General features: G+C 44.7%; 1 protein-coding gene across 1 annotated transcript in view; it reads left to right on the forward strand.

Annotated features, from left to right (window-relative positions):
• Positions 1 to 25,791, forward strand: part of LOC124991265 (solute carrier family 23 member 1-like) — a 46,607-nt gene that overhangs the window by 15,758 nt on the left and 5,058 nt on the right. The window contains exons 5-9 of the mRNA XM_047562096.1: positions 14,872 to 15,031; positions 19,160 to 19,341; positions 20,036 to 20,156; positions 21,209 to 21,365; positions 22,130 to 22,383. Coding sequence (XP_047418052.1) covers positions 14,872 to 15,031; positions 19,160 to 19,341; positions 20,036 to 20,156; positions 21,209 to 21,365; positions 22,130 to 22,383 — 874 coding nt within the window. The remainder of the gene's footprint in view (positions 1 to 14,871; positions 15,032 to 19,159; positions 19,342 to 20,035; positions 20,157 to 21,208; positions 21,366 to 22,129; positions 22,384 to 25,791) is intronic.

A 25,791-nucleotide genomic window follows, 5' to 3' on the forward strand; every position in this document is an offset into this window, starting at 1 on the left:
TGGTATGATTTGGACTGAGTCCAAAGGCCATACTATGGGGTGTGGGGTGGAGGGTGGGAAGTCAAGGGTGTAACTCCCAGACTGAGTCTGAAGTATGAGGAAGCATGAGCACAAGGTCTGAGGGCAGAAGAAGTTGGGTGTCCGACCCAAGAAGAGAGAGAGATGTCATGCTTCCTTCACCCTTTTGTTCTGTTTGGATCCTCAATAGATAGACTGATGGCTGCCCACACTTTACTTACTACTGATTACAATGCCAGTCTCTTTTAGAAACACTCTCAGATACAATCAGTAATGGCTTACCAATTATCTGGATACCTCTTTATCCATTGACATATAAAATGAACAGCAGCACTGTCTAAAATGTGACTGTTGAAAGGGGTGCTGGACATTCAAACACTTCCCACCCAAGAGCAAGCTAACACTACTCTGGCTAGTCTCTCATGTTAAAATTCCAGGGAGGAGCTCTGATTACTCTAGCTGAGGTCCAGCTCTAGACCTGCCAGGACCATTCATATGGCAGCTGGTATTGAGGAAGGGCTCCCAATGAATGAGAAGAGAAATTCTGTTCTGAGTCCCCAAGACAGCAGACATTCAGTGATCCAAACACACAATTGGGACCTGTGAACTGAAGCCAGGCGCCCTTGCACCATCATTGAGGTGATCAGCAGCTAGAATCAGTGGAATCACATTCCCCCCACCCCACCATCAAGACCTTTTTGAGCTTATGTAGATTGTTAAAAGCTGCCTAGGTAAAATGTAGTCCTTTGTCCACGGACATGACCTGGGAAAAACTGTGAAGTCTGGAAAATGTGTCCTTGGAGAGCTTCCCCTTGTTTTGACACATCTCTTCTTCTACACTCTCTACCACCACTCCCTGCCCTGCTCTGATTCTCTAGACTTAGCAATGGCTCCTTTGGGTGGGTCCTTCTCAGGAAAATTCTTCTGCGTGGGTCACCTGGGCCTTTCCTAGTCACCTGCCTCACCCAGGCTAGTCCAGGGCCTCCTTCCTTTAACAGTTTTTAGCATTTAGTCAAAAGGATGGATCTAGGTTTGCTTAGCCTGAAGCTTATGCAGTTTTTGTGCCTTTTAAGGCAAAGAATAGACATTTGTGAATTAAGAAACCATGTAAAAATGAGAGTATTTGTTTAGGTAGAAAAAAATAATCACAACAAATTATAAAACTTAAAAAAGAAATAAAGACCACAAATGTCACAGAAGAAGTGGCAGGACATTTTAATTATTTACCTCTCTTATAGTCACCTATAATACTGCTCTCCCCCTATTTTATGATTTCATATTTATGTCTCAAGTGACATAAAAATGTCATAGTATATTCTAATAAAATGCATCCTGACTCAACGTCCCTTTAGTCAAATCCTAGAAATGCTCTTTGCCTTTTAAATGCCACCTGGGGCAATGTTTAGGGAAAGAGAGGGGGCAATGACAAGAAGACATAACTCATCCAATCACGGCTGAAACGTTTTGCTTTTCCAGCTTCTACAATGTCAGATCACTAGAAAACACACTGCCAGGCCCTTTGGTAGGTGGAGTGGGGGCTGCTCACTATAAGTTCCCTGTGGACCTAAGCTGCATCAGGCCTGTGCTTTGCCCTGAGGTTGCAAAGGAGGATGGAAAACATTCCCTCCAGAGTGCTTCTGCCTGAGCTGTCTTAAGAGAAAACAGCTGGGCAGGAAGTAAGTGCATGTCCAATTGCTCCTCATTATTGAACTAAGGCTCTGCAGGTGTAAGTGGTGGGAAGCTGGACGACCATTTCCAGGGTGGACGGAACACGGACAGCATCCAGGGGAGAATACTCACTCCTTCCATGGTCTTTCATGCTTTCAAATCAAAAGCACTTCTCAGGACACTTCCTTTTGGGCCGTCTCCAGGGACAGAACAATCCTGGAGTTCTTCCAGGTCCTTGGAGAGGAGGGGCTAGTTTTGCTACCATTTTTGGCAGGTTATTTCTCTTCTCCCTCTTCCTTTTTCTGTTGTCATCCCTGTAAGTGAAGATCTCCTCCAAGTCCCCCACTAAGGATTCCAAGTACATTTCCTCTGACTGTCTCCGGGCCCCCATAACCTGCTGTATTGGCCCAGATGTGAGTTCCTGCAGTCGCCTTGGGGCCTGGAAGCCCCCTGCCTGGATTAGGAGCCTGTCCCTACCCCAGCCCCACGCAGTTACAGAGTCACAAATGCAGAGCTCTGTGAATGGCTGCACCCACTCCCAAGACCCGAGATGGTGTTTGTTTTATCAAAACGTTTTCAGCTTGGAAGCTGGTGCCTCAGTAGTAGACTGACTCTGTACTGTGGGACTTGGACAAGTCCTTCTCCTTCTCTAAGGCTCAGTTTTCTCATCTGTAAAATACATGGTGGAACCAGATAAAATTTAAAAATCCCAATTTAAGATGTTGATGGAATACATGAGGAAGTGTCCTTTCAGCAGGACAATGGGGAGTGAACGGGCCTGTGGAAAGTTTTTTGAGAAGCCCAAATCAGGAGTTAGGGTTCAAGGCACTTTCATCCTAGTTAAACAGGTAAAGCAAGAGGGAAATAAATTTGGGAATAAAATCATGTTAATATCATCAGACTAAGGTGGGGATAAACATTATCTTGGATTTGGTCCCACCTGAGTTCCTAATAAGTAACTGCCTGAGATGTTGTAGGTTGTAAAGTCTAGCTCACAAATCAAAGGCCATGTACAGCTGGGGCAGTGGTGCACACCTGTAATCCCTGCCACTGGGGAGGCAGAGGCAGGAGAATAGCAAGCTTGAGGCCAGCCTCAGCAACTTAGCAAGACCCTGTCTCAAAAAGAACTAGAGATGTAGCTCAGTGGTAAAGTGCCTCCAGGTTTGTTCTGCAATACCAAAAATATAAAAAGTAAATTTTAAAATGCTATGTACACTTGCTTATGTGCTAACCAATATCCAGTGATGAAAACATGAGAAACAAACATACTGATTTTGCAATAAGATTTCAGAAAACCTGAGCTAGTAAAACCATGCTAAAAATTGCAAGGACAAAAACTGATGCTGTGGGTGGAAGAGCTGAGGAGGGCCTTGTCCAGGGCAGGGCTGGCAGCTCTAGTCCTGGGCAGTATGGACAGCTGCCTCCCTTATATGAGGTTGGAGGCCTCAAAGCATCCTCTGATGGGTTCCCACACTTGGTGCTTACTTCAAGTTCATGTAGGGAGACATATCACCATTTACTTCAAAATAAGTCATTTAGTTTAAAAGGTAATCACTGGAGTAAATAGAATATTGACCAAACCTAATTCTAGAGTTTCACTCTGTCTGGAATTGCTCATGGTTTCTGCCTGGTCATTTCTTCTTCTGGAGTGATCCAGGTAATATGTCCCTTCCAATATTAATGGACTCTCTCCAGTGCAGAGCAAATACTTCTGCCTTGCCTTACTTCTGCCCCACCCTGGCTCTGCACAAAGACCATGCCTGCCACCAGGGGTCTGCAGTCACCTTGCCCCGGCCCTGATGACTGCCGGGTCAGTGGACGCACCACTGGATCTATGGCCAGAGCTGTGAGGATGTATTTCACAGTGGTGATGTCAGGGGTAGGAAAGTGAGCTGATGATGGAGGAAGAGGGGACGGGTTTGTCCCCATGAGGGCAGCTGGATTTGCCCCAGGTGTTCATCTGCAGGGAGGGTGTGTGATGGGCATTGCCACAGTGTGCCAGGTCTTCACCTCCTTGAGGTAGGAATTCAATAAACAAATAAACAAAATCCTCTTTGTCCAACAGTGAATTCAGGGTTGGGGCTCTTGGGGCACCCGGGACTTCTCACAGCAGAGTGACCCTTTCAAATTCAAGATTTAGCCAACTTCATCCTACATTCCTGGGGCTCAGCTCCCTTCCTGTTTCAAAGAGAAGTTCCTGTGACATCATGCTTCATTCTGCCATTGGATTGGCTCCAAGAAGGGGGCTTCAATGTGATGACACAGGTGGGGCTGGAGTCCAGCAACTCAATCTCTGTCCCCAAGGGGTGACAGTTCCTATTTACCCTCGAGTCCCTCAAATTCCACCCTCCCAATGCTGAACCCCGTGAAGGTTCCTGGGTGCACAGGGCATATGGCCTACCTAGTGGGGCTTAATGCTCCTTGCCCTTCATCCCATTTCCATTTACTTTTACCCGGAGAACTCATGTGAGCAGCGACTGCTTTTATTTTTCAAAGTCTTGAGAGTGAGATTAGATAATGTTTATAAAGTGCTCAGCTCAGTGCCTGATACAGAAAATTTATTTTTCACACCAAAATAAAGGCATATTATTATATACATAATTTTGTACTATCCTGTCTTTCAAAATACTTTTTAAATACTTTAACTGTGACAAATAAAAATGCCCCCTTTAACACATGCAATGCGTTATAAATATCTTTCTATTTCAATAAACACCTTCCCACAATAGTACTTTGAGGACCTGGTCATTTAGCATTCCATAGAATAAATATATTCTAATTTATTTAACCAGTTCCTATTAAAGGACTTGCTTCAGGTTTCTCACTATTATGGCGGTCAAGGTCATTGATAAATATGAAAGTTGTAAAACATTTACCTATTAAAAGATAGAAGAAAGATTGGAAGAAACGTTGAAGCTTATTTCTGATATATATGAATGGTCTATATTATCTTCTAGGTAAGGTTTATCTAGTTACAGATAAAAAGAATCAAAGGTTAATGGTTGTTCCTGAGGTACAGATTCATGATAATTTATTTGTCATTTACTTTTCTTCAATGTACCTATATTATTATTTTATAACTGGGAAAAAGAATCGTTTATGATGTGATTTTAGACAAGAGTCGAGACAGGTTTTGTGAGCAGTGCCCTGTGAATCTGTGCCTGGGAGCAGAAGTGGGGCAGCTGCCAGTTGGCCTTGTGGAGCGGGCTGGGAGGGTTCAGTTTAAGGCTCAAGGTCCCCGCCTGGACAACTGCCGAGTTCTACGCTTTGTAACTCCACCTGCTTTTTCTCTTTGTTTTTCCTCTTTGTGCTGACAGAAGAGTCCACGAAAACAAAATGACCAGGCATCCTGCCTCTGCAGCAGAACAGAGGGAGGACTGGAGCCAAGCCTCCCTGTCCATTGCCAATTTGGGGGTCTCAGGGGTCCACTCAGGGTAGTGGGTAGTAGAAAGCAGGCAAACAGGCTTCCCTTCCCCACTAGAGGTCTTTGTCTTCTTTTCTCTAGGCAGAGGCAAGCTTCTCACCCTTCTTGGCTGATTATTTAGCTGTTGGCTTCCAGGTCTCTATTAACATGCTTCCATTTTAGGTGTTCCTGACTGATGTACCAGTGTGGAGGGTTATCATTTTATTTTCCTTCACAACCCTTCACTCCCCCAACATGGAGGCATCCTCCCTTCCCACCTTCCCCACAGAGAGCAGTCTTCAGTGTTTGCATGAGAAGGATTATGATGCTATTCAGAACTGAAACACTAAGTTCCTTTATGCCCAGCCTTTTGTTTTCCCTGGAGTTAACATTTTCTTTTTGTTTTCAATGTGCTTAATATTTTGTGTGCTTATCTTTAACTCAGTTTTCAATACTCTGCCTTTTGTCTAAATTTCTTCTTTAAAGTTTCATTCACATCAAGTTGTCTTTCAAGTTCAGCTGTTTGACTGACCATCTCCCTGGAGCTGTCTCCCAACTGTAATCTAGAATGGCCACTGTCTGCTGCTGGTGCTCAACTGTCAACCTGAGGTACCCCTTCATCCTCATCCTGAAAATGTACTTCAGTTCTGTGTTGGCTCTCTTATTTCCATGCCTTTTTCTTCTGTTTTGGTTTTGTTTTGTATTGATTTTGGTGGAATACATAATCTGGTATCTCCCAAGAGAGAAAATGCATGTTCTGGTATCTCCCAAGAGAGAGAATACATGGGAGGTAATATTGTGAGACTGCATTTAGAAAAATATCCTGATTCTACTCTCACAGCTGATTGACAGCTTAGCTGGGTATAGAATTTTAAGTTGGAAATAATTTTCTTTCAGATTTTTGAAAATATCTTTACATTATCTTCTAGATTTCCATGTGAATGTAAGAAGTCTGAGGCCTTAGGTAATATCCTCTCCCATCTCCACTCCTGGAAGCTGGAAGGATCTGCTTTATAATTCAGTGCTATGAATTTCTGATCATGTCTTATGGAATGAGTTAATTTTCTTCCATAGTACCTTATATTCAATAGTCCCTTTCAATATATAAATATTTGTTCTTCATTTGCTTTGAGTTTTTTTCTGAAACTCCTATTATTTGCACTTTGGAGTCTTTGTACTTTTACTTTCTTATCTTTTAAAAAATTATTATTTACATCTCTTTGTATTTTTGCTTTTTGGCAAGGGGAAATTTCAATCAATTTTACCTTCTATGTCTTACCTTGAGTTTATTTCTGCAATAATTTTGTTAATTCTCTAATAATTTTTGTTCTCTGAATACTGTATTCCATTTTTCTGCATACTGCTCTTGATGTATGCATATCAGATCTTCTCTTAATATCTCAATGACACATGCTTTTTGAAAATTATCACCTCCTTGCAGGAGAAGTTGTTTTTTATTTAGGTCTTTGTCATTCATATTCTCTTGGTTGTCTGGTGCCCCTTGTTATCAGCTGCTCATATGTACTAGTGAGGTCCTAAAAGGTTGACTAAAAGTTCAAGTCTGAGAATGGGTCTTGTTTCCCATGACCTTCACTATAGCATGACATCAACCCAAATGCAGAGCTCACAATTCACACTGTAGTCTTAATAAATGGCATCATGGGCTGGGGTGGAGTTCAGTGGAAGGGTGATTTACTTAGTGTGCCTGAGGTCCTGGGTTCAATCCCCAGCACTACTCCCTCCCTGCCAAAAAAATCATCATACTCTCCCTGGCGAAGCCCAATATTTGCCACCTCTTTTCTCTTATGCTCTCATATTATCCCCCAAAGAATCTTCTGGACTCTTTCCTGGAGGGAGAAGCCCTGGCTAGAAGTGTTCAGAAGCCACTTGGGAATGTGAGCTGGGAGTTTCAATGTGCAGTCTGCATACATTGAATGAAATGTCCATATTTGGTATACCACTTCCAACTCTGCCTGTTTTCTTGTAACACAGAGACCCTGTGTTTCGCCTTTTCCACAGAATATACCTCTTGACTTTCTCCAAGATGGGAAAACTGGTACTTTTAAAGGAATTTAACCTGTTTTAGCTGCACATTTATCCCACTTGGAGAATCATTTCCTGAGACTTTGTGGGTTCTTCAGAGTGTTGGCATTTATGTCTTGCTGGCATAGGATGCTGCTCTCCAGGGCTGTTACATCGGTCACCGCTCTCCACCTGCTTTTCAGCTGTCAAAATTTTATTGCAATTGCTTCATGCTCTATTTTCTTTATCCTTGGACTTTTGCTTCTAAAGTATATTTTAATGTTAAGTTTAGAGGGGTTTCAAGTGGGGCATGTGTGCAACCTGTTTTTTTTTACCCAGAAATCAATGTCTTTTGGTGTGATTTTGCAAAAGACCCCTTATTTCCTTCATCTTGGACAGTTTCCAGCACTCCTATCCTCTCTACCCACTTATCTTTCTTGCTAAGTGACTGTGAAATTCTAAATTATAGAACTCTTTGCAAGATCTCCTTTCCTTCTAGTTCATGTGCCAAGACTAACATTTCTGAAAAAAGACAGACTGGTGTGGACACTGGCATCAAAGTCTTCTGAAGTACCTGTTAAAAAGGCACCTTCCTGGATCTCCCTGAGGCCTACTGCAAGGTCAGGACCTGTCAGGATTCTGGAAATTTGAATTGAATCCATAGATGATCTAATGCACATTGAAGTTAGGGCACCAAGAAAGACCAGGAGAAGGTGAAGGGAGGGAGAATTGTATGATGGCCTACTTTTCATGGCAGTGCATCATGGACTTGGGATAGATCATTGCTGAGGTCACCAACCAGTTCTGGTCTGCAGGGCAAAACATGTGGCAGGTGAACAAGAATTCCTCCTCAATCATCCTCATCAATGGTGCAGTCATGCTTCTAGTTCAGTTTTTAGCTTAGAGGCTTCTGAAAATCATTGTATTTCCATGTGTTCCCTGGGTGCCTTAATGAAATTTGGAGGAAGCGTATCTAATGTGATTAGTCATTCTCCAAGTACCAGGAGAGCACCCCTTCTGTCATTGCCCAGCTCACTTCTGTCTTTTATCAGACCTTGTTGGTCTCTTTGCGACCTGCAGATCCACTAGGGAGGTCTACATGCTTCACTTCATGTCCTCTAAGATCCTAGAGTCCTATTTGCATTCGATTTCCTCCACCCTCATCCCTAGGGAATGGAGAGAAATAAGGGGAAACTGTTGGTGACAAAGTGGTGATGATTGAAACCCCAGGTCAACTCCATAGTGATGTGGAGCTGCAGCCTGAACTCTGGCACCAGCCTCTTTGCTCCCTGGGCCCAACCCAGGACCTATGCCTTCCTCCTCCTGTGCCATAATAGCAGTAAGGTGAGTGTGCACAGTACTGCATGGTTTGTAGAACACATAATTCTTATGAAACCACTTGAAGAGGGTATGCTCTTGAGTCCCGTGGTCCAGGGGAGGAAGAGCAAGGATGAAGAGATGAAGTGGCACCTGTGTCCCATGGAAGCTGCCTGGTGTCTTGGTGTGCTTGGGTCCTCCAAACAAAATACTCTAGACTGTGTGGCTTAAGCAAGAGAAATGTATTTCCTCATAGTTCTGGGGCTTGAATTTCCTAGATTGGGGTGTCAGCATGCGTTGGGTTCTGTTGTGGGTCCTCTTCTGCCTTATAGATGACCTCCTTCCTGCGGTGTCCTTACGCAGTAAGAGAGCGATCTCATCTCTCTCTTCTCATAAGGACACCAATCTTATTGGGGCGACCTCATTCTTATGGCTTCATCTAAACCTAAATACCTTCCAAGGGCTCTACTTCCAAATGACATCAGGTCAGACTAGGGCTTCGACATATGAATATGGGCAGTGGGCACGAATATTCGGTCTGTAGTACCAAATGACATATTTCCGCAGAGGGTAGGAATTTTGGTGTCTCGGTAAGTAGAGGAAGTGTTCACCAGTATCCATTCTGGGAAAAACATTGTGTGTGCATTTCCTAAGAGAAAGCCTCCTGGTAGGTCTGGAAGTCTTGGGTCTTCAGCTGTGGGAAGACCTTGGATGCTGTCTGTTTTCTCCTGTAGTCACAACTTCCAACCTCAATGCTGTACCATCCTGGACTGAATTCTGAGATCAGAAGTACTAGTCATCTTCCCCTTTATACCTTGTGTTGCCTGCTATAAGGGGGCATTGGGATTCATTAGTGACTTTCAGAGTTGAGAGTCTCAAAGGGGGAATCAGATGTGTGAATAAATAATCACAGTGGGTGTAGCAGGTGTAATAATACTGTTACATTCTAAGTGATGTGGTAGCAAGAAAAAGGGGTGAAGTCAGAGAGGTGGGGGCACTTGACAAATGATAGAGAACCAGCTAGATGTGGGGGTCAGGGGTGGGGAAGAACCATTGAGGGGAAAGTCATGCTCATATTTACTGAACACCTACTATGTTTCTGGCATGATGGTTACTATGGTGAACAAGGTGACACAGTCCCATAGACCTCTTGGGGAAACCTTCCTTAGCATGGTTATTCTAACTAGGGCTGTCCTCTCTCTTAAGTGCTTGCAAAGCACCATGGAACTTTCCCTCGTAGTGCTTAACCAGAGTTTGCCCTTGTCCCTCTGCACTAGAGAGTGGGCTTCTGTAGGCAGGACTGGTGCCTGGGTTTGGTCATCTGTCGTGCCTGAAGGAAGTGTGAAACTCATGGACAGCAGGGACAGGCTGATGTGCAAGATACAGAAGTCGGGGCTTCTTGCTTCCCCAGCTTACCAAATCCTTAAGTCACTCCTGACTTGCAAAGGAGTATAGGAGACCTCAGGGGAACAGGTTGGACTTCTCAACACTTCCAGAAGGTCAGATATTCCCATTTATCACCCAAAATGGACTATAAAGAGAGGAGACAGATGTTCCATCTAATCATTAGCAGAAATTCTTTAAGTTGTTTGTTTTTCCCACAAATCCTGGTTATCAGTTGTTCTTGTAACAAACATCCTATTGCAGTTTGACCCTGTGACTCAGACTTTCTGGTCAGAATTCTGGTACTTCCTGGCTGAAGCCCTTTTGGGCCTTCCCCAGTATCAGTTTCCTTGTACAGAGAATGTGACCCTACTCACCCCAAATGGTTCTTGAGACACTAACCAGTTCTCTTAGGTTTTATTCTTTTCTTTTCTTTTTTGGTACTGGAGATTGAACCCAGAGTTACAATACTAATGAGTTATATCCCCAGCCCTTTGTATTATAATTCAGAAAAATAAAATTAGAAAAAATTTTCAGACAGGGTCTCACTAAATTGCCAAGGCTGGCCTTGAACTTGTGATCCTCCGGCCTCAGCCTCCTGAGTTGCTGGGATTACAGGCTTGCACCACCTCACCTGGTTTCAATATACATTTCTGAGTCTACAGATTTTGACACTGGACCTCTTCTTGGGGACACACAAGTCATTGTTGAAAAGGAAAATGATGTTTTCTCTTCTTTAGACTTGAGCATTACAATTGGATGGTGAAGGATGGAGGGAGGAGTGGGGCCCACAGGGAGAACTGCCCATGTTTCTCTGGGGAGTAATAAGGGTGACCAGGGAGATTGGTACCTAGATCCCAGTCCATGTATGCTCAGACCAGCTCTGTCCGTGATTGTTATACAAAGGTAGGTACAAATGAAATAGGGTGGGGAGTGATAGAAGGAACAGACAGAAAATGAAATTGGAGGGTCTGAGGGGTACTTCCTGTATGAGACAGGTTGGTAAGCTCCCTTAAATCCTATCTGGGACCAGGTATAATGTGAGGAAATACCTGAAGTCCATACAAAAGCATGTAAGAGTTGTGAGTCATTGCTTAGGAACTTATTCCCAATCAAGTTAGAAGTGTTCATGTGTTGAAAAGAACAAGAATGAAATGAAGAATGAGGGAGAGAGATCTGAAGTAGACCCTACAATAATACTAGGAGGTGAAGCTTCCAACGTGATTAGTAGATCAGTAAGAGCAAGTCCATCCCACAAACACAGGTCATGACACCACATGAAGATAGCCGTGCATCAGACTCTAAACTTAACCATTAATGCCACACTTAAAGTACATACCTACTGTCAATTTTAAGAACTAGAATGGTAGAAATAATGATACCTAAAGAGATGTCAAACTAATGCTGTGAAGTGCTGAGAGGCCAGGTAGATGCCACAGACCAAGGGGTATTGACAGATGCAAAGACGTGGTCATAGACCAGCCCAAGCATGTGAATTCTGACACAGAAGAAAACAGAATAGAAAATAAATCTTAGTCCACCTGCAAGATACGAGAGTGCCAAAGAGCAGTAAAAAGATCTATACTTTAACATCTGTTATTTAGTGGGGACATTAAAGAAAGTGTCCTGATGGGAACTACCTTCTGAGAGAATGATAAAATAATGGAAATTACTGCTGGCTGTTGAGCTCTGATATACTGCAGCCATTGAGTTAATGCACATTTCATTTGCACATCTTCACAGTTGCTTTGGGGGAGAGAACTATTATTTCACTGAGGAGGACACTGTAGCTTGTAGGAGTTGAGTGATCAGTCAAGAAGTGCTTCATGGTGGAGCCAAATTTAAACTCGCCTTTGGTCCACTGCTGTTAGTCAATGTCAAAAGTCAGCGAGAAACCTGGATGGTGAGTGAGCAAGGACCTGTCCTGCTGGCTGAGTCCTGACTTGGGCCTCCATCCCTTATCTATAAAATGACAAGGCCAGACTAGATAAGTTTCCGAGAGTCCTTCTGGGCCTGCAATGCTGTGAGTTTTTCTAACCAATGCTTGGGGTTTACAGGAGATATCTAAGTCAGAAGACGCACACACAATAACAACAGGTCACACTCCACGGCAAATTTAAGAAATATGAATTTCCATCCTGGTGGCAGATGCAATGAACTGTGACATAACAAAGAGTACTGAGCCGCAATCCTGGTCACCACAGGAGACAAGTGGTAGAACAATGGAAACCTAGTAACAAAAGGGAGGGCTCACATCCAAACATGGATCAGAAAAGCACATAAGAAGAACACAGGGGCACAGCACGTAGATCTGTGTACCGACAGCTGTCTATCAAGAGAACTGGAGTTAAAGTCTAGGTCAAGAATCTGAAAATAGAACTGGTCAAGAAAAATGGGTACTGATAGGAAGTTATGGTAAAGAAAGGGATGAGGGCTGGGGTTGTGGCTCTTGGCAGAGTGCTTGCCTAGCGTGTGTGCGGCACTGGGTTTGATTCCCAGCACCATGTATAAATAAATAAAAATAAATAAATGTCAATCAACAACTGAGAATATATTAAAAAAAAAAAAAAGAAAGAAAGAAATGGGAAAGCCTAACAAAAGGTGGAAAGGAGGGGGGAGAAACATGGAAATGGATTCCAAAGGTCTGAGTTTAGAATAGTGCAGGAAGGGCTTATTGATACAGTGTGAGAACTAAAAGTATGACGTGTTATTACACTGAAGCAAATACATAGAAACAAGTCCATCTTGCTCTTAAATAGAAAAGACTAGTGGCTAGTGCAGTAGAGCACTCCTGTAATCCCAGTGAGGCTGAGGCAGGAGGATCACAAGTTCAAGACCAGCCTGGCCAACATGATGACACGCTACCTCAAAATAAAAATAGGATGTTATGTAAACCAGTGGTAAAGCAATCCTGGGTTCAATCCCTGATAACCGCCACCCATTCACCCCCACAAAAAAGATATACAGCAATTATAAAAAAAAAAAAAGCGGGCTGGGGAGATAGCTCAGTCGGTAGAGTGCTTGCCTTGCAAGCACAGGCCCTGGGTTCAATCCCCAGCACCGCAAAGGGGAAAAAAAGAAAAAAAAGCAATAAGCTCGTGGAGTATATGATCCCAACTACGTATAATAATCTTGAAAGAAAATAACATGAATAGTTAGAAAGATGCAGAAGTATTTGAAATTTTTGAAATATTCTCTTAAATGATTTCTCATGTGATGAACTATTGCATAAAATAATAGAAAATATATTTTTAAAATAAAAATAAAGCTCACCATCCTAAGAATTGTTATAAATATATTAGACAGTATCAAAATTCTGTGTCATGAATAGAGAGTTTATGGACAGAGAAAAACGGACATAAATTCACATGAATGAATGCACATCTTTCATGGCATAATGAATTACAAATTAACATTTGGGATTTCTTAGCATGCCTATAAAACTAGGAAAAAAACCCCAAATGATAGAAAAACCCAATGTTGGTATCAGTGGCAGCAAATTCAGCACTGAAGGCAAGGAAGTGAGAATTAAGGAGTTCCTTCCCTTCTGGAGCCCAGAAATAAAGACAAGAAAGGGTAGTGCACACAATGGATTTTTTGTGAGCATAATCATAAAGAGCTAAAGGAATCACTGAGGGTATTAGAAATGGTTAGTATGTGAGGACAAAGGCATATGTACATACAGAGAGTGGTCACTAGAGAATAGCAGTCCCCTGACCCACAGGACACACAGTCCAAGCTTTTGCAATGGTGTAAGTAGAATATTTTTCCTTTCTCTATCAGATGCTCAGATTTGCAATTTTAAAACAAAGAGACAAACAAACAAACATTTATGCACAGATAGCACCTCTGGTTGTTCCAACCCCAGATGCACAATATTCTCCGTTTTATTTTGGAGCTCTATGGGCTGGATCTTGGATCTAGACCCTGCCTGCATACTGGAGTTGCCTAAGGAGCTTGAAGCACCCTGGCTTGTCTGGAACGAGGTCCAGGCATTCACTGTCATGTCCAGCCAGGGCACAAAGGCCACTTAGGCAGCAAAACTCCTTCATGAACTTTTCTATTTCCCTTACACAAGACTTCCTCAGTTATCCTCCAGAATCATCCTCTATGCAACTGCTTGAAGTCCTGATTCAAAAATACCCTTCTAGTATTATTTTTCAAAAGTGCCTGAACTTAATTGGGTTACAGATGCAATTAGATGCTGGAGTTCCAATTAAGATGCTCTCCACCCCCTCCGATTCTAATGTCCAGAGCAGAAAGACTAGGTGACCCGACAGCCTGGGACTCTTTAGTGTGTGAGCATTGCTGGAGGGTGACTTGGAGCTTGGGTCTTCCTCCAGGGCAGGCAGGCTGGGTAGGCACTGCTAGAAATTCTCACAGAGACCAGATGGAGAGGCCCAGCAGGAGCCTGAGTGGGAACACACTTGGGGATGGCCTTCAAATCTGCTCCACTCTTGTGATAAGAAGGAGCCTGAAGGCAAAGGTCTTGGATTACCTTAGTTTCTGGTACAAAAATGGGATGTGGAAACCCAGATTTTAGGCTGTGCAGATGTCTATCTTGGGGAATGTGAGAAGGAGCTGTATGTGTGAGCTATGCTGCAATCTGGGGTCCAGGCAGAATTCTCGGGGGCTGAGTTGAGGATAGGGGGTGGAAAATGACCCCACTGAGCATGTTCAAGATAGGGTCTTCCTGAATTGGTTATGGCCTTGCTAAATAGCTAAGGCCAGCTTTGAGCTTGAGGTACTCCTGCCTCAGTCTCCCAAGTCACTGGGATTACAGAAGTGCATGACTGAACCCGGCTCTCTTCTAGCTTGGTATCTCCACTACTGGGGTTGGATATGGTGGTCTTTCCCCAGCCACCTCTCCTACCTGCCCAAAGTGTGACATGATGGACTACCTTGGAGCTTGGTAGGAGTTCCCTGAAACTGGGGAGAGCAAGGGTCTTGTGTTGCCTCTCTGCTGAGCTCAGTCATGAGCTCAAAAGTCTCTTCCGGGGCCAGGGACAGGCCTGTGTGAGAGCATCTCAGGGAGTAACTGCATTCTCCCCTTCCTCCAGGCTGCCCATTCTCCAGGGAGGGACCTTTGCTTTTGTGGCGCCTTCTCTGGCCATGCTCTCTCTTCCATCCTGGAAGTGCCCAGAGTGGACACTCAATGCCAGCCAGGTGAACACCAGCTCTCCTGCATTCGTGGAGGAATGGCAGAGGAGGATCCAAGAGGTAAGGGGGCCAGGGGAGGGCTGGGTGGGAGTGAGGAGGTGGTAGATGGGGATCCGTGGTCCTTATCATTTGCTCAACCTTCATTAATCAACTCCCTGCCAGGAGAGATCCTGGGCTTTAGGTTAGTGATGGGCAAAAGGACAGAGAGGATCCTGTCCTCAGGAAGCTAACATTCTGGTGTTCATGCTCCAAGAAGAAGACTCAAGAGGGAGCCATAGTGCACGAAGAAAATAAGAGCAGGAGGGGGATGGGGGCTGCCAGGGAGGAAAGCCTGGAGCTTGAGGAAGGCATTCTTGGGGACATGTTTGCATCTTTTTTTTTTTTTTTTAATATTTTTAGTTGTAGATGGACATAATGTCCTTCATTCATTTATTTATTTTTATTCAGTGCTGAGAATCGAACCCAGTGACTCACACGTGCGAGGCAAGCGCTCTACCACTGAGCCACAACCCCAGCCCCCACTTTCGCATCTTTCAAGGAGGAAGAGTGCAAGTGACAGAGACAGCTACATTTGCTTTTCTTTCTTTCATTTTTTGTGCTTGTAGAGTCTCCTAAAGCAGGAGTCAGCAAATTTGGTTCTTGGACCAATTTCCACCTGTGGCCTGTTTTTTTGTTGTTGTTGTTTGTTTGTTTTTGTTTTTTTAATATGAAAAGGTATATGTGGCAGAAACCACATGTGGCCCCAGATTTAAAATATTTAAAAGAGTAGCCTTTTACAGAAAAAGTTTGCCAACTCCTGCCCTAAAACACAGAGGCCAGGGCAGGGGCTTCTCTTCGGGGGGGCTAAGGCAGTCTCCCATCTCCTCTGTTCTTTCCCAACTTGAGGAGTTCAATGCAAAGGGTCACAAAACCAGTATTCTTTCGTATTTTTTGCTCCCTCTGCTGGTCAAATATTTTTCACCTATGCTGTTAATGTTCTCTTCAAGTATCCACCTTATTTTCTTAATTCATTGATTGGTTGGTTTTATTCACCAGGTCAGCCTATTGGGATGAGGGTGGCTTCTCCATGTCTCCCTGAATTATATTGATCTGCACACATGTCCAGGCTGGAAACCTGTTGGTCAGCAGACCACCTGTGTATCACGGTCCAGTCACAGATGAAAGCCACATAATTATAGCTCCAAAGGAGCACTACAACTCCCAAGGTTCAGGAAGTCACAGAGGGGATAATGAACAGTGACTCTGTTCTGAAGAAAAAGTGGTTGCAGGAAAGGTAGCAAACTGTGTGGTGTGTGCAGGATGTGGGAAGGGCAGGGACGGCAAGTTCAGTTTTCAACACACGAGACCAATTTAAACCTCACATCCAGTATCATGGTAGTTGGAGCTGCCTGGAACCATTCACAGTACCAACACATAAAAATGATGGAAGAACTGTATTTTCGAACACATACTTGAGCAGAAAGCCGAGGAGGAATGACTCTTTCTAGAAACAAGGACAGAAAGTATAGTCAGAAGCATGGGGCTTATAATGGTGGGATGAGGAATCGAGCCAGACACAGGACAAAGGCTGGAAGTTTGGGTCATGATCAGCTGGGGTCCTGTGGGGCTTCCCCTTCAGGGAGTGGTGGTCTGTGATGGCTCTCCCCTCCAGCCAGGGAGAAAGGAAGCTTTTCCCTCTGCCCAGGGGACTGTGGGAAGTGTTGGGATGTAGATCTGCCTGAGGGTTTAAAACTACAGCTCTTAACACATGAGTGTGGTGGCAAGTTTCCCAAGCTCAGGAGTGGAGACAGGTCCTGTCAACAAAATACCTGTGGCTCGCAGCAGAAGAGAATGTAAAGTCACTCTGGAGGGAATCTTCCACTTTCCCCACTCCACAAAACTCCCACTGGAATAAAACAATCCCCCTGAAGATGAGCCCAGAGGTGTAAATGTCAGCATTTCACACAAGAAAATAATGTATTATGAGAGAGACTCAGCAGAAACAAGAGGTAATTGAACAGTGAAAGGCTATTAAATCAGCATGATTAAGTTAATTTAAAAGAATCAAGAGTCATTAGAAACCATACTACACACAATAATTGAAAGAAGAACAGGGAAATTTGAAAATAAATCCAACAGAATGTTAGTAATGAAAAGATACAGTCATTGTAATTTAAAAAATGCATTTAATGAACAAATAGCATTTATACACAGGGAGATTAATGAACTGAAAGATTATATAAGGAAATAATCCAGAATTCAGCACAGAGAGATAAATAAATAGGAATATTAAATAGAGAATAAGAAATGCGGAATAGAACAAGATGTCTTCTTGTATCTAATAGAAATTCTGAAAGGCCATAATACAGAAAATAGTATTAGAAGACAGAACAGCTGATCATTTAGAACAGATGAAAGATGTGAATTCTCTAGAAAAAAAAGCATATGAAGTCCCAAGTGGAAGAAATGAAAGTAAATCCACAGTGAACACCTCATAATGAAACTGTTATACCAAATACAAAGAGAAAAGTCTTAAAAGCAACATGAAAGAAAAGAAAAATGCCCTACAAAAGCATAGAAATTGGAAATTCTGCAGCCTTCTCAATAAGCAACCTCAAAGACTGGAAGGCAATGGAATATTTCCAAACTGCTAAGAGAAAACACTGTCATCCTAGAATTCTGTCCCCAACTGTAGAATTCTATATCATACAAGATTGATGACAAAAATCAAGCATTTTCAGTGAAACAAAGATGCACAGAGTTTATTCACCACTGACTGTCAATGATATAACTACTAAAAGATATTCTTCAGGCAAAAGAAATAAATCTTCAATTAAAGAGTGGTGGGAAAGAAGCAATAGTGAAGAACCAACCATGTGGTAAAAGCATAGGTGTATTAGTCAGCTTGGGCTGCCATCACAAAAACACCATAGACTGCATGGCCTAAAGAGCAGAAATGAATTTCCTCACAGTGATGGAGGCTGGAAGCCTCAAATCAGGTTGCCAGCATAGTTGTATTCTGGTGAGGGCTCTCTTGTTGGCTTGCAGACAGGTGCCTTCTAACTACGTCCTCCTATAACTTTCCTGGACACATCAGGGACAGAGAATCTTCCTTTTCATATAAAGGCACCAATGCTGTCATGCGGGCCTCATTCTCCTCACCTCACCTAAACTTCATACCTTCCAAGCCTCCATTTCCAAATACCATCACATCGGGACAAGGGCTTTGATATCAGAATTTGAAATATGGCACAATTCAGTACATGACAGTAGGTAAATCTAAATAAGTAGTAAGTGTAGGAAAATACAGTACAATTCATAATAATAATCAATAACAGTGGGAAACACTTGTCAATAATGGCATGGAAAACAAGATGGTGATAGGAGTTGAAGTTTTTTATAGTCATTGTACTATTTGGGAGGAGGAAAGAAAATTTTATTTAGTGTAGACTTTGTTATGTGAAATATTGACACAAAAAAGTTAAGAAAAATTTCTAAAAGATTATTATAGAAGGGATGACATCCAAACTGGTAAAGAGAGGAAGTAAAGTAAATTCATTCATCCAACAAATCAAGGATGGACAAACTGAGGTCAAATCTGGCCTGTCGCCTGTTTTTGTATAGCCCATGAGCTAAGAATGGTTCTACATTTTAAGTGGTAATTTTAAAAAGCTCAAAAGAAGAATATTATGTCCTGAAATGTCCAAATTGCATGATATTCAAATTTCAGTGTCTATAAATGAAGTCCTATTGGAAACAGCTATGTTCATTTGTTCACATCTTGTCTGGAAAAGTTGCAACAAGCCCGTATGGCCACCAAGCCTGAAATATTCTCTCATCGGTCCTTTACAGAAAAAGTTTTCTGACCCCTGCAATAGGCAGCAGGAGAACGGAAGACTGTAGCGGCAAGATGTTCAATACACACTGAATTGTCACAAGTCATTTCATCACCATGCCTACGACTGATAAGGAATCTTGAAGCCTATTTCCTGAAAAGTTTCATGTTAATTGAAAATGTGCAACAGACCACTGGAAATGCTGGAGAGAAGCGTGACATCAGGTCTCTCCTCTCAGTTCCTTGGGGCTCCAGCTTTGCCTCTGCCCTGCCTTTGAAGGCAGCCGGAGGGGTGACCAGACTGAGCACCGGGCTGAGCAGCTCAGCCTGTTCTGGTGGCCTGGGCTGAGCCGAGACCCACTCTCTCCCTTCAGTTGCAGGGTGCCATCATGGTTGCTTCCTGTGTCCAGATGCTCGTGGGATTCTCAGGCCTCATTGGCTTTCTCATGCGCTTCATTGGCCCCTTGACCATTGCTCCGACCATTTCCCTGGTGGCCCTGCCTCTCTTTGATTCTGCAGGCAACGATGCTGGAATCCACTGGGGCATTTCCTTCATGTAAGTACTGTCTTGGGAGGAGACATCTAAGCCCATCTAAGCATTCTTGGGTGGGAGATCAGTTGTTGAGAAAAATAGGAGTCCAGGATATCAGTTTTCACTGAACTGCACAAAGAGTGGCCTCAGCTCTGAAGCATGTTAGTCTAGAGAGAGATAAGACTTGAATCTGAGTGCCCGTGATTCCAGGAGGCAGCCAGCAGGCATCAGAGCTATGTGCATGTGGAGGAGGGGTGATGACGGTCAGCTGGGAGGATCAGGAGACTTCATGGGAAGCAGGAAACGAGGCCTCAGGCATTTAAACAGTTTTGAAGGGACTTGGGAGTGACACTTGCATTCACTCTGCCTCTTGTGGTCTGAGGTGAGGTGTGGGGATCATCAGACCTGCATCAGGCCTGCCTGGGAGGTGTGACCGTCCCTGTGGGCCTCAGCCTGTTCCTCTCAGACACCCCAGAAACAATGGCCTCCTATCCCACTGTTCCTCTTCAGCCACCAGCAGCTCCAACAGGAGCTTTTCAGAGATGGCAGGACTCTGCCTGCCCTGCAGAGAGGGGCCAGCTGGAGCCCCTCCTGGTGAGGCCACTGGTTCCAGAGACACCTGGTGGCTCAGCTTCCTGGGCCACCCTCAGAGCCTCGTGAGCCCCTGCCCAGAAGAGCCCGGTTTTCCAGGTTGGGTGTGGTTGTTTGTTTGTTTCAGGACCATCTTTCTCATCGTGCTGTTTTCCCAATTCCTGAAAAATATTGCGGTGCCTGTGCCTGTTTTTGGGGGAGAGAAGAAGTGTCACACCTCCAAGTTCTACCTGTTTCAGGTCTTCCCTGTAAGAAGTACCCCTCACCCACCCTCTTCCATTCTTAATCGATGCACCTGGAGAGTACGAGCAGCTTGCCCGTGCCCAGGTGGCCCCCAAATCAAAGCTCCTCCATGTGTCGTGACCTCTTCCTGGGAGGCAGAAAAAGAATCAGGTCTGTGGGGTGTACCTCCTGGCAGTTGGTGGCATTGCATTCCAGGTCCCAGAAGCCCTAGTCACTGTTCTGGGCACAGGTGTGGGACAGTCTTCTCATATATCTGGTTGTCCTCACAGCAAGATAATGGGAGAGACAGCCCGGTTCACCTTGAATGATGCAAATCTAAGGGCCTGAAAGAGCCTGCTGAGATGAGTTGCTTAGATCAGGTCTTTCCCAGTGGCTCATGGGTCATCCAAGTGCTGGTGAGGAAGATGGCGTCTCCCTTCCTAGAGCCTTCTTTGTTGAATTCACACAACCCTGTCCAGCGTGTGGAGCTGCCAACATGGCTGTGTCTTCAGGTTTAACTGTGAACTGTATTTCTCAAGGTATAAAGAAACTTCCACATAATGATCTTGTTGATCTTTCAACAAACCTGCAATCCAATGATTCTAAAATTCGGTGTGTACGTGAATCACTTGAAGAATTCATTAAGAATCTGGAGTTCTGGAGTCCCACCACTGAACATAAAATTCATGTATCTGAGGACGTCACTTCCAGGCCCTGTTTCAGGCCTGCAGAGTAGTGATTGTGATTCCATGGTACAGATGAGAAAACTAAGGCCCAGAGGGTTTCCTCCCGGGTCACATGGTCAGCAATCAGAGAGAGAGCCTGGTGTAATCCTGCTCCATGCTGTGCCCAGTGGGCTGGACTTTCTGCCCCATAGTCTCCTCCCATAGATTATTTTGTGTTATTTCCAGTCTGTTTCTTTAACATGCTGATTTATCCATGGACACAGCAGGTTCCTGTTGTCATTAGCAGTGTTGGTCACCCAGCACTTCCTCATCTCAGAGTGTTTCTGGACCCCTCCTGAGGCGGGAAAGGGGGCAGGAACTGGCAGAGCTTGAAGGGAAGCTTCCTCTGGCAGGTGCTGCTGGCTCTCTGCATCTCCTGGCTCATCTGCTTCGTGCTCACGGTCACCAACACTCTCCCCTCATCGCCCACTGCCTATGGGTACCTGGCCCGCACTGACACCAAAAGCAGCGTCCTGAGTCAGGCCCCTTGGTTCCGCATCCCTTACCCAGGTAAGGAGAAGATAGGTGTCCCTTCTTGCTTGGGACACAGACTGCGTGGCTCAGGTCACTGGTTAGAGACATGAACAGGGCTGGGGAGGGATTGTTAATGAGGGACAGGCCCCAGGGAGTCCATATTCCTAAAAAAGAAGGAGACCCCAGGTTGTTCTAAGAATTCTTTGGGGTGGTGGACAAAGGCTGGCCCTCCCAGACCTCCCTCAAAGCTGGGCGACCTCCCTGGTCCTCCACATTGCCCAGAACCCTTAAGCCTGGGGATGGGTTGGGAGGGGAAGAGAGAGGCCTGACCTCCAGCTGGACCTTCATGTCTCCTCATGGTTTCAATGGATCTCACAAAAGGGAGACACAGCACTGAACTGGAGTATTTCTGGGGAGACCAGGTAATCCCTTAGACCACTTCTGCTCCTCTTTCCCTATGGTTTTGCCTCATAGTGTAAAAGTATACAAGGTGTCCAGGCATGGCCAACCTGGCCTCAGGGATGTGGACCTAGGGCCTCCCTTAAGAGTCTCAGCTTTTGAAACCTTCAAGGCCTCCCTAGGAAAAGGTCATTTCTGCCTCCTTCTGTGCACAGTGACCTCAAGTTCTGGACATCTGATGTGGTTCAGGAGGAATGGCAGGGCAGGAATCCCAGCCAAAGCCTCTGGACAGTTGTGAAAGCTGAGGACTCTTACGGCCTGCCAGATATCCCTCTTATCAAGAAATGACTTCGGTTTCCTCGGCCTCCTCTGACTGGACACCCCCCGCATTGCGTTTTCAGGACAGTGGGGCCATCCCACCATCAACCTGGCTGGGGTCTTTGGCATCATTGCTGGGGTGATCTCCTCCATGGTGGAGTCTGTGGGTGATTACTACGCCTGTGCCCGGCTGGTGGGAGCCCCACCTCCTCCAAAGCATGCCATCAACCGTGGCATTGGCATCGAGGGCCTTGGCTGCTTGCTGGCAGGAGCCTGGGGGACAGGGAATGGCACCACCTCCTACAGTGAGAACATCGGAGCGCTGGGCATCACCAGGGTAAGTGACAATCTGGGCACCTGAGTCTGTCACCATACCTGTTGGTTTCCTGTTGCTTCTCTAACAAATTATCACAAATCGATGGCTTCAAACAACCCCAACTTATTATCTTGATCTGGAGGCCAGATTTTGGACACCAGTCTCGTGGGCTAAAATGTTGGTGTCGGCAGGACTGTGTTCCTCTCTGGAGCCTCTGGGGGGACCCTTACCCTGTCATTTTCTGTCATCCATAATCTGCCGTGATTGGACTGTGGCCACTTTCTCCATCTTCCTCTGCCACCACGGGAAAGGTTCTCTGCATTCCAGAACCCATGGACATAGACTGGGCCCACCTGGTTACTCTCCCTTCCCAACGTCCTTAATGCAATCACACCAGCAGAGTTGCTTTTCCAGTTAAGGCAACACATTCACAATTCAGGGGTTAGGACATGGTGCCTTTGCAGGGCCCGTGGCTGGGCTTTACATACTTGACCTTATTTGATTGTGGCCATGCTGCAGGCAGAGTCTGTTCTGGCACTGGCACGCACTGAAGACAGTCCTCCTTTCTGGAGTTTAGGTGGGGGTTTCATTACCTCCAGCCCCGAACGATCCACTGTACCTGGCCAGCCCCTCCTGTTGTCCCCAGGACACCTCACACACATGGCTTCTGGGAAGCCCAGCACATGCCCTGTCTGACCTCTGCAGTCCCTATCTTGGTTCACCCCACCGGGCATGTCATCCTTAGCTTCTTGTTCACCTGTTAGTTCTAATTTCTCCACATGGCTCCCTTCCTGTCTCCCTTCATCTTTCCCAGTGCCACAGCCTGTTCATCTCCCATCTGGTTAAACTAGTGCCTCCCATACTGTCTTCTCAGGATCTTGCCCACCTCTATCCACCTACCACATGACTGCCCAAGGGTCCTTTTAGAACCCAATTCTGATTAGGTTGGTCTCTGCTTAAAATCTTCTCATGGCTCCCCATTTTCTACAGTATAGTTCCATCAGGTCAGCAAGAACTCTTGAGAATGATGCTTTCTAAAGTGACTTAGAGCCAGGTGCTATGGTGAAGCCTGTAATCCCAGTGGCTGGGAAGGCTGAGGCAGGAGGATCACAAGTTCAAGGCCAGCCTCAGTAACTTAACGAGGCTCTAAGCAACTTAGTGAGACCCTGTCTCAAAATAAAAACTAAAAAGAGGGCTGGGGCTGGGGCTCAGTGGGTAAGCATGCCTGCCTTCAATTTTGGCTACCAAAAAATAAATAAAGTGATTTAGAAAGTCATAGTGATGCTTTGTCTCTTTCCATGTGCTTCATTGTACTCTGGTGGTCATTCCCAGCACATGTCCTGTGAGCCCAGGAGAAACACAACACTTCCCCTCTCCCACACCCCAACTCGCCCTGTATCATGGCTCCCTCGGTGGCTCTGATGTGCATCCTGAAGGCTCTGAGGCTTTACAGCATCAGATCTCTGTCCTCTGTGCTCTGCATGACCTCTGGCATAGTAGGAGCTAAACTCTGAGTGAATGACTGAGCTAAGCACCCAACCCTACAGCAAGTCCTGTGTTCCATGACGCCCACTCTTTAAGAGTTCAAAGCCGTTCATGCAGGTGAGGGGAACATCTTTCCACAGGAGGTCCACCAACCCACACAGAAATATGGCACAGTGTGCTACATGAGTTTGAAGCAGCAGATATTTCCTTTCCCACTAAAGGGAACAAATCTCATGCCAACAAAAAATTATTTTCAATAAAAAAGTCCATTTTTCTGGACATAATTTCTAAATTAATACCATTAGAGGAGATGGGGGGAAATAGAAAATAAAGATACACAGATGAAAAACAGGCTACAAATCAAGTGTGAGAGAGATAAACCTGGAAAGAGGCCAACTAGTAAGAATACTTGGTTTTATGAACTCGTCCGGCCCCTTGTGGCCCTTTGGGGCACTGCACTGTTGCGTCTCTCCCGCAATGAGTTCCCACTACTACTTGGTTTTCTCCAAGTCTTAGGGGAAAAAGACTAAAGGCCAGAGTTCTGCCAGTTCTCTAGGATGTCATGCTGCCAGCCCAAATGTCAGTCCTGAGACTAAAAAGACCCAGGGCTGTTTGTGAAGTGCTTGCAGTAATAGGATTGGGGAATGACTGCCATCCCTATGAGACGAGTGGCATGTGCAAAGGACGTTGGTTGACCCTGACAAGTCTATCCATTGTGTTTGTAGTCATGCCTGTGCCCCCATAGCTAATTGTCAAGGCTGTAAACTAAACAAAAGTTTCTTGATGTAATAGGAATTCCTAATGAAGACAGTTAAATAAATAAACTCTTAGCTTGGAAAGAGTAAAATGGGCAAATGCACAATCTGCTACTTTATCGTTGCATTAATGGACTTTAGTTGAGGTTTTAATTGTGGTAAAAAGCACCAAACATACATTTACCCTGGTAACCGTTTTTAGGTATACAATTCAGTAGTGGTTATCATATGTAAATTGTTGTATAACAGATCACTAAAACTTTTTCATCTTGCAAGACTGAAACTACATTACATTATCTTTTAGGGGCCAGGGGTAGGTACGCAGGAACGAGAAACAGGTTCAAGAACTATCTAAATGTGTTCATCAACACTGGACTCCTGAGGACAAGAATATTTGTGGTACAGCACTAACTTTTAAGAATGATATGGAATTCCCAAAATTAGGGGTCATTTTTGGAAGACTTATTTCCAACCAGTTATAGGTTCACAGTTAGATTATGTAAGAGATAATGAGACCTATTTCTGCCACACAGGCATAATAGGCTCCCGCCACTATGGTAGTGCATCTATCATGTTTGACGAACTGACATCATCACCACCCACATTTCATAGTTCACATTAGGGTTCACTCTTGGTGTTGCACATCTTGCAGGTTTAGACACATGTATACCACTGCAGTATCATACAGAATAGTATCATTACACTGAAACTCAGAGGTCATTTCTGAGAGAAGTTGTCACCCAATTCCCAGTCTGAGTCCTGACTATGTCAGTAGTGACAGCAGGGTGACAGCTGTGTGGCCCAGCAATATGAGACCAGCTATGGGATGGGGTGGATATTGACGAAGTTCCATGATCGCCACAGTAGGGGAAATTTTTTTTTATTGTAAACAAATGGGATACAAGTTGTTTATCTATTTGTACATGGAGTCAAGGCATACCATTTGTGTAATCATAAATTTACATAGGGTAATGTTGTTTGATTCATTCTGTTATTTTTTCCCTTCCCCCCACCCCTCCCACCCCTCTTTTCCCTCTATACAGTCCTTCCTTCCTCCATTCTTGCCACGCTCCTTAACCCTAACCCTAAACCTAACCCTAACCCTAACGCTAACCCCTCCAACCCCCCATTATATGTCCTCATCCGCTTATCAGTGAGATCATTTGTCCTTTAGTTTTTTGAGATTGGC

Source organism: Sciurus carolinensis, chromosome 8 (genome assembly GCF_902686445.1).
Source record: "Sciurus carolinensis chromosome 8, mSciCar1.2, whole genome shotgun sequence".
NCBI lineage: Eukaryota > Metazoa > Chordata > Mammalia > Rodentia > Sciuridae > Sciurus > Sciurus carolinensis.